The sequence below is a fragment of the Pagrus major genome, chromosome 6 (genome assembly GCF_040436345.1).
Source record: "Pagrus major chromosome 6, Pma_NU_1.0".
Classification (NCBI taxonomy): Eukaryota; Metazoa; Chordata; class Actinopteri; order Spariformes; family Sparidae; genus Pagrus; species Pagrus major.
This window is the reverse complement of record NC_133220.1, coordinates 10,731,105-10,744,305: the sequence shown is the minus strand read 5'-3', so window position 1 is coordinate 10,744,305 and position 13,201 is coordinate 10,731,105. Positions and strand designations below refer to the sequence as shown.

General features: G+C 39.2%; 1 protein-coding gene across 2 annotated transcripts; it reads right to left on the bottom strand.

Annotated features, from left to right (window-relative positions):
• Positions 1 to 2,980: 2,980 nt before the first annotated feature.
• Positions 2,981 to 12,970, bottom strand: LOC140998209 (protein phosphatase 1 regulatory subunit 12B-like). 2 transcript variants are annotated; one of them, XM_073468406.1, is made up of 7 exons: positions 12,681 to 12,970; positions 7,783 to 7,799; positions 7,491 to 7,629; positions 6,088 to 6,189; positions 5,596 to 5,646; positions 5,452 to 5,502; positions 2,981 to 3,378 (listed from the first exon to the last, which is right to left on the bottom strand). In XM_073468406.1, exons 1-7 carry the CDS (start codon positions 12,774 to 12,776, stop codon positions 3,292 to 3,294), a joined length of 543 nt encoding a protein of 180 aa, XP_073324507.1. In that variant the 5' UTR covers positions 12,777 to 12,970; the 3' UTR covers positions 2,981 to 3,291. The 2 variants fall into 2 exon arrangements, with proteins under 2 accessions (XP_073324507.1, XP_073324508.1); XM_073468407.1 differs by lacking the exon at positions 5,452 to 5,502.
• Between the last annotated feature and the right edge of the window lie 231 nt (positions 12,971 to 13,201).

The following is a 13,201-nucleotide window of genomic DNA, read 5'->3' as shown; positions in this document are numbered from 1 at the left end:
AAAATTGAGTTCTGACTTTTTTTCTCCGAATTGTGACTTTTGAGATTAAAATCTGAAAGAAGTCAGAATTCTGTGGAAAAAAGTCTGAATTTTGAGTTTAAGTGCAGAATTGTGGGAAATAAAGTCAGAAAAACTCACAACTCTGAGAGAAAAGTCACAATTCTGACAAAAATTGAGATTGTGAATTGTGAAAAAAGTCAGAACTCATTTATTTTTTGTTTTACAGTGGCCCTGATCTTCATCTATAGAATACACAATAGACACATTTTCCATTAATGATATTGAGTCTGTTTTGAAGATTCAATCCCACAATGTGGTGTCCCATGTTCAGATTTTATTGTGAAGGAGCACCACGTCACATCCTTGATGTGTGTCAGGTCGTCCTCTCCCAGGGTCGGTCACCTCATCTACGTATACGAGCTGACATTCTGTCCTCAACTTTGTGTATTTGCAATAGGACCAATAGAGCCTGTATTTGTCTATTGTCGTTCTGTTAATGGACTGTCATTTTTCTGCAATGCAGGCAACAAAATCCCCTGTCTTCCTGGGTCACACAAGCTATTATGAGCACAGAGCAGACCCAAACAGTGCAGAACAGCATTCGCATTGCAATACTGCCAACCTGCTGCTTCAGTAACGGTTCCTCTTTATTCCTCTTACGTGAACATAGCCATGATACAGAGCATCCAAAGACTTGATCGTCACCCATCACGCATTCACTCTCTCCGAGCGACACAGACAAGGGAAATGCTTGAACGTCTTTCTTGACTCTTCTTGTTTTCTGTCTTGTTGTAGAGGTGTGTCAGTACAGTAGTTGTGCCTTTTTGTGAACTGCATGATTTATTTCCACACGGAATCCATGTTTTCCAGCAAAAAAAGAAAAAGAAACAAAAAGACCGACAAAGTTGTACTCATATAACACTCTATGTAGAAATACTCAAGGGAACCAAAATATGGGATGTGGTCAGGACATATCTGTGTGTTGTCAAAATGTAATCATAGGAAATAAAGGCATTTTAAGTAGCCTTGTCCTGTGTGGTGTGTAAAGGGAATCAAAGGGTGCGTTTCCACTTCTGGTCAGAGGGTGGCATCATACACAGCATGAGGAAAAATGGGAAGCAGTGTTGAGAAGCACATCTTGGAGCCACTGCGGTGAGGCGATGTGAATGTGTTGACAAATGGTGGATGACAAAACCTGCAGAGTGATGAAGTTTGTGTTCATATTATTTGTCATTGAAACAACTTTTAGGATTCTTCTTCAGATTATTCATAAACTATGATGATCAACATTAAAGATACAAAGAATAGAAAATGAAATGTCAGTCCGGCAGGGATCCCGTGAATGTATGATTATAAATGGGACTCATTAAATGTCCTTAATGTGCAACAAAAGATAAATTATAGCCAGTGTTGTGCGTAAACACAACAGTTCAGCTGTGATTATCATGACATTCCTTCATGAAAGAGCTGTACTTTCGGTTGGGGTTCATTTTTTATCATCTGCTGATAAAGATCTTTATGTTACATACTCCAGAACAGTTAATTAAAGGGTAACTCCACCAATTTTACACGTTAAAGTGTGTTAACAGGTCTTGGGGGTACAACTGTATAAGTGAAAAAGTACGATAAAGCCTTTTGAGGCTCCAGAGGAAGCTGCATGTAATAAATATAAAGATACATTGCCTCCAGTGATGTCACTCCCTGGCAGAATTGCATTGTGGGTAATGTAGGGGCCAGGTTTTGAAAAGGAAAAAGAATGTACGGGGTAAAAAAGGTGATATTTCTGCTGTGTTAATTTTGATCATTTGTTTTTAAAGATGTTCATAATGAGTCCAACAGTGTTGCAGGAGTGCAGTCGACTGCTTTCAGAACCTGGTGCCTACATTACCCACAATGCACTTAGCAAGCGAGTGACATCACTGGAGGAAATTTATTAGATTACATACAGCTTCCTTTAGAGCCACAAAAGGCTTTATACTACTTTGTTCACATATGCAGTAATTTTCCCAAGACCCGTCAACGCTCTCATGTCATGGTCTTGCTCGGTCTTTTCAGTTTTGAGATTTCCTGTTTAAAGTTGAAAGCCTCTTCTTGTGTCATGTTTTGTTTTTGTTTCCATTTCCTGTCTTTGTCTTTTTCCCACCCTTTTGCTGTGTACACCTGCTGTCCATAAGTTAATCATTCCTGCGTATTTAAGCCTTTGTTTTTCACTTACTCTTTGTCAGTTTGTCTGTTTTTGTCCTGTGTCCCCCCTGTGTTTTACATCTATTCCCTGGTCCTGTATTCTCCTCGTGTCTTGCCTTTGTTGCTGCCGGTATTCCTCATGTCCCCTCAGTTCGCACTGGTTTGTTTTGTTTTGTTTATTTTACCTGCTTTTTGCTTTTATGGACCATAGCTTTGGTTTCATTAAAGCTAGCTGCCTCTGTGTGTCTTAATGTATAAAACTGGCGGAGTAACCCTTTAATCGGTTAATAAGCTGACATTTTTTCGTCTGGTTTCATTACTTATTTAAAAAGAGAGAATCTGAAACCTCTCCACTCACCATGAATCGACCGACTCATATTTTACATGCAGGTCTGGTTTTGCTTTAGCGCTGACAGTTGTGATTCACCGTACAAGTGCCTTTTATGCATGTGATTGTTTTTATGTTGCAGGTTAAGAGGAAAAAGTCTGTCATTTGTGACATCATACTTCAAGGTAAAGCTCTTATATCAGAGATCACGCTCCCACGTTCCTGAGAATTGCAGCTCATCCATCATCCGCTGTCCCTGATAGCTCAGAGTTTCAAGGTCCGCATATGGAGTGAACAAAATATGGCTGTTTCCATGGCAATACCTTCAGTGGAAATACCTGCAATATTTTGTCCATTTATGTATGTATGCAGGGATATTCTTCATATGATTGCCTAGTTTTAAAAAAAAAGATCTAATCCTGGACAGCCTGTTCATGGGAATACAGCGAAGAAAAACACACGTAATGATCCGTGTTGGCATTTGGCTTTATGTAGAAATATTTAAATGAACATACAGTATGAACTTTAACTTAATGTATTGTCTGTTTGGGAATGTTTTAATACTGTAGATCCAGTACAGTAAAAGGAGGCTTTCACAGCTGATGTGAAAAGTGTATTCATCCCTGAAAATGTTACAAATGACAGGGCAAAAAATGTCAAGTTTCCCAAATGAACTGGAAAACTATGTAGATACATTCTTTCTGAGGATATCATGAACGTAGCGAGAATGCAGGTACAGACTTCAGGTATCCGTCTCTTTTCTTCTCATCCTTCCTGTCTCACTTGGACAGTTTGGTGATGACCCGGATTAAAGCTCCGTTCTCATCCTTCAGTCTCTGGTTCTCCATCTTAAGCTCTGCTTTAACCTGAGGAAAGAGCACGAGACAGCTAAAGTCGGCACAGATGTAAAGCTGCATGTTACTGATAACCTGGAGGGCTCATTGTTCTGGGTGGAACGTGTCTTTTCATAATAGAAAGAATCAAAACATTAAAGCGGCTACAAGTAACTTTCATTCTGTGTTGATTCTGGCGCCCCCTGTGGACAAAAGTGGTATGAGCACCACCAGCTCTGAGTGCAACACCACCGTCGTAAATACAAATCCCAGGTCTGTAACAATTTGTACGCAAGAGCCCCCTAGTGGTCTGTGAGTAGATTCGGTAAAATATCACGTTTCTCAAACTGTATATGACTCCAAAGCCTTGTAGTGAGAAGGATAGATGTGTCGGTTTTAATATTTAATCAACTTGTACAAAATTCTCCGGTTTGGAGCCAGACATTGCTACACTGATGTCTCTATTCTTCCCATTAAGATGGCAACAGAGACAATGATGAGTGAGTAAGCCCTGCTATTTTGCAAGACTCTCATCTAATTAGGCTAAAATTTGTAATATACTTTTGAAGTAGGCCGACTGTTTTTCGGGATGTTAACGGAAGGTGGTCTGTGAGGTTTTATTTAATTGGTTAAAAGTTCATGAGAAACACTGAATTACAACAACGTTACGTGTTGAAAACGTGTATCTTGAAGTAAACGTGTATGTGACACTGTGATCCTACCCTCATTTTAACTACTTTATATACTGTTGGGTAGTTTAATGGACAGACATGCATCATATTCTATAAATCATTCATATGTTTGTAGCGTCGCTGTCCTTTGAGAACCACACACAGTATCTCTGAAAAATCTCCTCCTCAGGGCGCCCAGACTCCTCTGTCACACTTCATCTTCACTCTTACTATCCAAGAAAGCAATGAAGAAAGGCCAAAAAAATACTTAAAAAAGGAAATGGATATACCTTTCAAGAGCTCAGTTTTCAACTTTGTGATAAAGCATCTTCCAGCTAATCCAAGGGAGGTATTAAAGTAGTTTTATTTTTCAGTTAATAAAGGAACACTTAATGCTTCACCAAAATAGGAGATACATATTTTTCCCTTGCCAAGACGGGTATCAAGAATCGTAATTTGAAAAGCTATCAGACAAATGTAGTGAATAAAAAGCACATTATTTGCCTCTGAAATGCAAAATGCAAAGTATAAAGCTGAATAAACTGGCTACAAAGAAGATTGCCTCTTAACGTGTTTAAGGTGGAGAATATGAAGGATAAAACTCACAGTCTTGTTCTCCAAATGCTCCACATGCATGGAAGTTAAGATAAAGCGAACATGAGGATTCATCGCTCCTTCTGTTTCTTTTTTTCCCCAACGATTGTGGATACTGTTGCTCATCACTTACTGCACATCAGAGTCATGTTAGGGAAGGATCTCGTAATGTCTAGTTTCGACAAGAGGAATGATCACAACTTATAACTGTTTTCTTTTGGCATTTTGGGGTTTCACATTTCTCCTGCCTGTCTTGCCTGCTGCTGCTACACCAGAAAAGAAATTAGCTACACAAAAAGTGAGCAATCTGATCTGAATTAATCTGGGCAATTTATTACAATAAAACAAATACTTATGTAACCTCTACTCTTGCATTCAGTGACACAAATAAAATGGGTCCAGACCTATTTAAATACACGTAACAAAGCTTCTCTGTCGCGAGTGTCTATTTTCAGACCGGTCCCCCGTGTTTGTTTGGACCTCTCATTCACAGAAACAACAGGTTTTTGTTGGGCTCCTCTTGGGCATAACACTGCAGACGTTTGTGAACGTTTCCCTGTCGATGAATACTGATGGCTCGCTCGCCACGGTGTCAAAGTGCTCACACATTCCACAGCCAACAGAGCATAATGGTGACAAATGATGTCAGCTCAAACCTCCACAGACAGAGACGCTAACACCACGGCTCCAAGTGCCACAGACACCTAACACTGTTTGGATGTGATTGTTTATTGTGTTGCTAAAGTCAAACAGGCAGCTTCACCCTGAGTAAGAGATCCTGCTATATTGTTAACTATTCATATTTTTTAAAGGAGAAAAGGGGCTCGTATTTCTGAATTACCTTCAACTGTTCTTCCATATCTGATATCCTCTTTTTTAGACTCCAACTTTCCTATGAAGAATAACATTTAATAAAAAATAATCAAGATAAACCAAAACACTTTGAGTCAAAAACATATTTATGAGTATTAAAATGAGTTCTTACCTTCTTTTCTGTCTCGAGCATGTTGGAGCCACAATCTCCTGGTTTCCCCTTCTGCAACAATGAAAGGTTATTACATAAAAAGCCTTGAAAAGTGCATGATTATTGGTGCTGTATTTTCGTAACAGTGAGCACATGTTACTGTGGTAAAAACATCCAATATACCCACGGATGTACACAGAAACTTTAAAGCGGTTCACTGTTGTTATTCTAAAATTCAGACCTGGAAACTGACAGTAATCATATTGCAGCTTCCTCGTATAGCTGCTATCTTTCATGTCACATTTCTGTCACATTACAGTATTACCTGCTATCATAACAAGAATATATGGGAGACATTTCTGTGTGTACTGGCAAGAAAAAAAAATATGATTGATTGAAATTATGGCTTGGAGAAACTTCTCGGTACTTTCAGAGTCGCCTCTCCAGCAACAAATTCCTTCATGTCTTTCACACTCATGAATCTGGATTGGATTTATTAACCACATGACCTACCTGTGCTCTCTGCAGTTGGTCCTGAATCATGGCAAGTTCCTGTTTACTTGTTTCCAGCCTGGACTTGAGCCTTTGATTGGTGGCCAGTGCCTTCTCATACATCTACAAAATATGTGTCTGTTAGGATTTCCAATGACTGTTTTCACAGCACATAGAGTAACAAACAGTGACATCAGCAGCCACAGCGACTCTTTGGTAAAGTGGTAGTTTTAACTGATGACCTTACTGAGGCTGACATTTCTGGTTCTTAAAGAAATATTGTCATGAAATTTGGTATAAATGTCAACTGCCCAGATGAATCCCGATAACTTTGGTTATTTCTCTGACATTTATCCAGCACGAACAGGTAGAAGATTGCCTTTATTCAGTGAAATATCACCTGCACCTACTGACTGGATTTCATTTGTACAAATATCCGTCATTCTCATCATAGAATCATATTTGTGGTTTTGAGCACAATTTATCAAAAACTTTTCGATGGATTGTCCAAATTTTGTCCAGACATTCATGTTCCCCCCTGTTCATCCCCTCAGGATGAATCATAATCACTTTGGTGGACTTCTTCTGTCGCACCATCATGAGGTAAAACAATTCAATTTGGTTCCTTTGTTTGTGCTAAGCTAAAGACATTCATTCATCTAATCAGCCTCAGCTCTGTGTGTGAGCTTTGTTTGGAGCTAATCATCAAACGTTATCAAAAAGCATGATAACTGCTAAACTAAGATAGTGAACAGGGTAAACATAATACCTGCAGAATGTCATGTTAGCATTTAGCTCACATCCTAAGTACAGCCTCAGAGAGTTGCTAGCACGGCTGTTGACCCTAAGTCTTGTTTTTATTTATAATTTTATCAATAAGTTTATAAAAAAAACAAGAACATAATGAAAAGTAATTTTTTTGTCTGATCAATAGACAGAAAGACAAAATATATTAATCTTACAATGACATAAAACATTGATTTTAAAAATTAAAATTTGTCAAAAATGTATAGATTTTGCTAAATATATGACTTAAACAGATTGTCGCTAATTAAAATTGTTGCCAGTTAATTTTATGATTTTACTGATTTAATGGCTAATTTTTCCTCACTCCTGTGTGTGTAACATTTTGTTGTGTACTTTTATTTTGAAATTTGTAATGACTCACTTTTGAATGTTTAGAGGCTGGACATGTGGGTGTCTAATTGTCATGGGATGATTGACAAAGGCTCGGCCATCTTGTGGTGTACATATAGGATGACCTTTTATCCACTCTGTAAAGGACCGTGATGAAGGCGCTACATGTGCTGAACATCATTAGTAGAATCTTCAAGTAAGTTCATGTTAAGTGAACACATTTAGTTACTTGAACACTGAAACAACATTCAACTAAACATTACCAACATGCAGACTGCTTGACCTGCCTTTTTATAGTCATTGTTTGCCGTCTCTTCCTCTGCCTTTTTCCTTGCAGACAGTCTGTTCTCCCTCCGTTTGAAGTAGGACTCAGCGTGGTTTGTTGATGCGTCGTTGGAGATGTCAGAGGACCCAGACGAGCTCAATCTGATAACACACGAGAGGTATTAGCAACTCAACACCGAGGCTTAGCTCGGTGTATTATCAGTGAGTCAGTCTTTTTTTCTGTCATTCTCTCAGGACATTATTGGATGTCTTTCGTATGTATTAATGTTGTGAATCAAAGTAGAGGGTGCTTACCTAGACAGTCTCTCATGCTGAAATAGAAGAGAAATGTTTTAGGAACTGGCTGACCGACCAAATTTAAGAAATGCAACAGCAACATCAATGTAGGGTTTTTAAAAGGACCTTTCTCGTTGTCCTACTTAAAGGCAAATTCCAGTATTTTTAAACCTCTGCCTTTATTTACATGTTTTGGTGTGTAAATGATTCATACTTGCCAAAAGTTTTGGAATCTGTCCAGTAGATCACCTCAGCTGGCAGCCGTCCACTAAGAGTGCTTGTTTACAACATTATGGAAATGGAGAGAGACCTTTTTAGTAAATAATAAGATCCTTTTTGTAGCCATAAACACAGGTGTCGTCTAGTCTCGCTCTAAAATCGTGTGCGAGGTGAGCTGTTGCAGGAAGACGACAGCGGAAACTTTGAGTCAGAGTTGGACTTCAGAGTTTTGAGTTGACGTAGAGGAGCTGCCAGAAGAATTTATTTACAAAGCGAGTGACTATTTACTGATTCTGACTTTCTAAACGAAGCAACAGCTGAAACAAATCACCTCCCGCGAGATTTCAGAGTGCGATTTCTCCATGAGCAAGGCCTGTTTCTGTTTTTTTTTAAAAAAAAAATATCTGACACTTACGCTTACAACAAAAGGTCTAATTTTTCGTAATATTGTCCGACACTTGAGTATGAATCATTTACACACTAAAAAACGGAAATTCAGGGCCCAGGTTTGAAAATATCGGATTCCCCTTTAAGGTTTCAGATGCGTTTATTCCCAACTTAAACCTTATGTGGCATGAACAAGTCATTCAACCCCATCATGACCCTTTTCTCTATTTAAATAGATGCTCGTTACTGCACAAATAATGACATCCCACAGCTTGACTCCGTCATTTACTTGACAGGCTGTTTGGTCCTGATGTGAGATTTATTAAGTACAATAAGAATTCAAATCCACAAATGAGGTTGTTTTTGTACCATGTTGACCTTTTTTCCTCTACATAATAATGTAACCATGCAGTTTATGTCCACACAGGACATATTTTATTACATGAACATGTCAGCAAGTACATTCATTATCAGCACATCTCAGTGATTCTTTGAAGTGACCTGACCAGTAATTCTTTATGAAAGACTTCCAAGAAAAGGTTTATGGCGGTCTGACGTACCGAGCCAAGTTAAAGAAGGAGAGAGGAAATGATCCCTTAAATAAACTGACAGGCACAGATAAGTAAACACATCCAAAAAAGGTAATAGTTCTGGCAGTGGCTTTCACGATTTGTTCATTATGGCCTGCTGAAGATGGAAGTTTAGTGCGGTGTCCTTGATGAGAGATTTTCAAGAGGACGAGCTTCAGACCTGCTAAATAATGAAAACTCACACAAAATTACTTTGAACTATGAAGTATGAAATACTATGAAGATAGGTGACAAATTAAGTGTTTTAGTAAGATGCTGAGCCAGTATGAGCTGTCAGATAAGCTTCAGTTTTCCTTGGCAGAGATTGTCCCTCTACTGGAAAAACTATTCTTTCAGTGTACTCCCATATTTAGTGCGTCTGATGATAATGGCGGTGACCTCTGTCTAACACAATGCTGAAATGAGGTGATTGTGATTGTGAAGGCCATATTTACTGTATATTATGTTCTCAACTGTTTTTTCTCCTGTGTGTATGCCTTGCGAGCTGGTTGGGGAAAAAAAGTATTACCAGCATAATGTCTTAAAGTTTCTTTACTTTTTTCCATCTGTGAAATCATGTGGAAAAAAATTATTGTGTGAAACAGAGTAAGAAAAGAAAAAAAAAACAGTGGAAAAAAAAAATTCAGTCAAAAAAAAAAAATGTCATTAGACATGGTTTTGTATGTGTGAAGCTGAGTGGGGAAAAAAAAGTTTTTTTCCCTAAAAGAAAAAATATTTTTTTGTTTTTGTAATACTCATTTTAACCACAAGAGGCTGAAGTGCACAACTGTCCCATGTCCTTCGATCAGACTTAGAAAATGGATCACCAGACAAAAAAAAATTCTCACTTGTCCCTCAGGGCTTCTGTAGACTCCCCTTCATACAGGTGTACTTTTTGCGCCTAGATGAGCTGACCTTTACCCTCACACGCTGACCTCTAGTGGATAGGAGGGTCTGTTACACACTCTGGTGTCGGACTGGGCTGTAGCAATGGTATACTTATTGTTATTTTACCACACTGATGTTAGCATTTGGCTCAAAGCCCCACTTTTAAACAACAAGGTAATCCATAGTGCTTTATGTAAAAGACAAAATGGCATTAAGTCAAGATATAAAACAGTTCACAGTAGACAGAAGCTCTGGAGCTGCCATAGATCCTCTCCTGAACCAGCTGAACTCATCCTCTCCTTCTGCAAATGCTCTTTCATCATATTAATCACGGGGAAGCTAATATGACTCTTTCAGGTTTATTACATTCACCAGTGCTAACAATCAAAATGTACCAACTCATAAGAGGTAATTACTGTTACTGTTGTAAATACTCCCGCATATATCAGAGAAATACAGGTGCACTGGATGATTTACTCCTGCTGGCACAACTTCTAAGGCGGTACATGCAGTTCCATATTGTGTTGTACTTTATTCTTTAGACGTCGAGACTTATTGTCACAGTCACGTGAACTAAAAGCAAAAAGCAGACTTGTGACCACTGCTTAAACATGTCTAACTAAATAATGGAGATGACAAGTGGATTCCTGAAAAGAACAAACAGGGCTTTAAGTTACAGACACGATGTGTAAACACAGTGATATGCCTCTGCTCAGACATTTACAAGATCACTGGATCCTCACCAGACTCTGATGTCAGCTCCTTCCAGGCCGTCTCTGGACACTTGGATATACTTAGTGAACGCTCATTAATGATATACGGTGTGCAGACTTGGAAAAAGCTCTGGTTTAGATTAAGCAACATGACATATAAACAGATGCTGATGGAAACACAGGATTTTGTGGCATTTTTATCCCATGTATGTGAGCTTCTCTGTCACTAAGCTGTCCTCCAGCCTTTCTACATCCCATGAGGAACTTCTTGCCTGCTGACCAGCTATTCCCTAGTGGAAAATGTGAGCTTCCCGTAGGACTAGCAGAGAGATAAACATCCATAAAAACTGCGTCTGAGTTCCCACAGGCCGGTCCTAAGCACTCTATCCCTCCTTCTCTCTGTTCCCTGTCATCCTGTCTTTCACCCCCTGTTTTCTTTCTACTCTCTTCCTGTATCTCTCTCTTCTTCTCTCCATTTACCCTTCCCAAGTGGATTCTTAGTTTACATAAACAGATATGACTAACTGCTCATTACAACTTTGCCTCAGTCACACTCACAAGTTTTGTTCCTCCGTGCTCATGCACAGCAACATGCAATTTTGTTTCACAGTTTATGTGAGTCATTACAAAGCTTTATAAGCATGTCAAAGTGTTTTGAGAGATAAAAACTGTTATTTTCTGGGATGTCACGGTGGCCTAGGAGTCCAAGATGCATATCATTGTAACTACACTGTTCCCAGTGTACTATTAGGAATACAGGCAAATGTCCCAGATAGCACATAAAACTGGGAATAGACAACTTTATTTGCTTTGACTTATTATTACATCCAACAAGGCTGCCAAACGGACGACTGGAGTTTGAATCACACCACTGGATATTTTTAAGGACACCTGGAGACATTTCCAGCTATTTTAGTGGAGACAAAACTGTGTGTTCTTCTAAGGAGACCTGTGAACATTTCTAGTGGCCTTAATGGCGACAAACCCGTGTGGTTTTGATGAGCCATAGAGCCATGGGGACATTTCCATCCACTTTAATGGCGTCAAAACTGGTTGGTTTTAAGTAGAGCTGCAGGCGTTTCCAGCGGTTTCTGTGGCGACCAAAATGGTTACTTTTCACAAGAAGTCAGACCATCTCCATCCATGAGAGTGTCAACCAAAACAAGTATTTTAATCCAAACCATGATGCTTTCCTAACTCTAACCAAGTGATTTTTGTGCCTAAACCTAAACAGAGCACGAGCACAGCGTTGTGACAAAAGAGAAATAGAAAGTTCAACCTAAACAAATGAAAAGTTGCAACGTATTTGGCTAACACATATTCTGGTGATTAGGTTGCGATGAAGAGCACCTGTGTTGTGTTGTGAAATCTATTCCCCCTTACCTCTGGGATTCTTTCTACTAGATCAGTAAGTAAGGGGTCAGGATTTCTGGGTCAAACTGGGATTCCTACAGTTGTATTTTGCTTTGGATAGTAGCCAGGCTGGTAGCAGTATCCAAGGGCACTGACAGTAATACTACAGAAATACAGTTTGAAGTTTGAAGTTTCCACTTTAAAGTTGTAGAAAGAACATGTCTCATTCAAACAAGCATGTAAAGTGCAACATTTGATAAATAATACAGCTGACAAATGGAAACAACACCATCTGTATTTCCTTGTATAGAATTAATTGTCGATTAAAGTGCCAAAATAAATGCATACAATTATTATTTTGCCCTTGAAGAGTCACTGATGGCACCCTCTCTTGAGAAACTCTGCTTTACATCCTTCTGAATGCAGTATATTACAGAGAAAGATAATGTAATCCTGAAAGCATCTTTAGTTACATTCCAACAGCTGTAATGTGTAAACAGTGTTTCCCAAGAAGGGACTCAAGTTATTTCAAATGAGGCAGGACAAAGTCATTTAGGACTAATTTTCCATTCATTACGAAGGCTACGTCATGAATGGATATTGAATCATGTATGATACGGCCAAAGAGCAAAATATACAAACACACAGGAATACCTCTGTGGTTTGTTACAGAGACATTTGTTTGACCCTGGCTGAACTTTAATGTTAGTGTTTTGAATTATGTCAGCCATGGCATTTCCTCTAACTAAACAGACACTGGAAAGATTTAAACACGATTAGACCTCACCCTCAGGCTCCTGGTGGTGGCGGTGGATGAAGCTGGAGAGGAGTCGGTGAGCGCCTTTCTAATACGCGGCTGATCTTGAGAAAGTAGAGATGACATCGCTCCCGAGCTGCTGTAGCCTGCATGCAGCTGTGATGTGCTCCAAAGTACTTCCAATAAGTTTTGATAAAAAGTTCTTCTTCGACGACAAAGATGCAAACAAGATGATGAAGGATGTATTTATGCTCCACTGATATGAAATTATGATGCAGCTGCTATCCTTAGTGAAAGAGAGAAAACTCAAGTGTGATCTTCATGTGATGGTGAGACATTGAATATCTGATGAGAGTGAAAGAGCTGCACAAGTGTGAGAGCTGTGGAGGAAGTGGTCAGACTGGAGAGTAGGCGGGCTGTAGTGTGTGTGTGTGTGTGTGTGTGTGTGTGTGTGTGTGTGTGTGTGTGGACACAAGGATCTGACAGCAGTATTGTTCACAAGGGCTCTCAAGGGACTCAGGGTCACTCAGCAAATATGGAAAAAGTACAGT

Bases quoted from the DNA above. Each gene is read 5' to 3' on its own strand.
- LOC140998209 (XM_073468406.1), bottom strand. From the start codon at position 12,776: ATGTCATCTCTACTTTCTCAAGATCAGCCGCGTATTAGAAAGGCGCTC. The intron at 6,190-7,490 runs GCAGGTCAAGCA...CATATTTTGTAG, and splicing joins CAAACAATGACTATAAAAAG to ATGTATGAGAAGGCACTGGC. The intron at 5,647-6,087 runs GTAGGTCATGTG...TCATTGTTGCAG, and splicing joins ACCAACTGCAGAGAGCACAG to AAGGGGAAACCAGGAGATTG.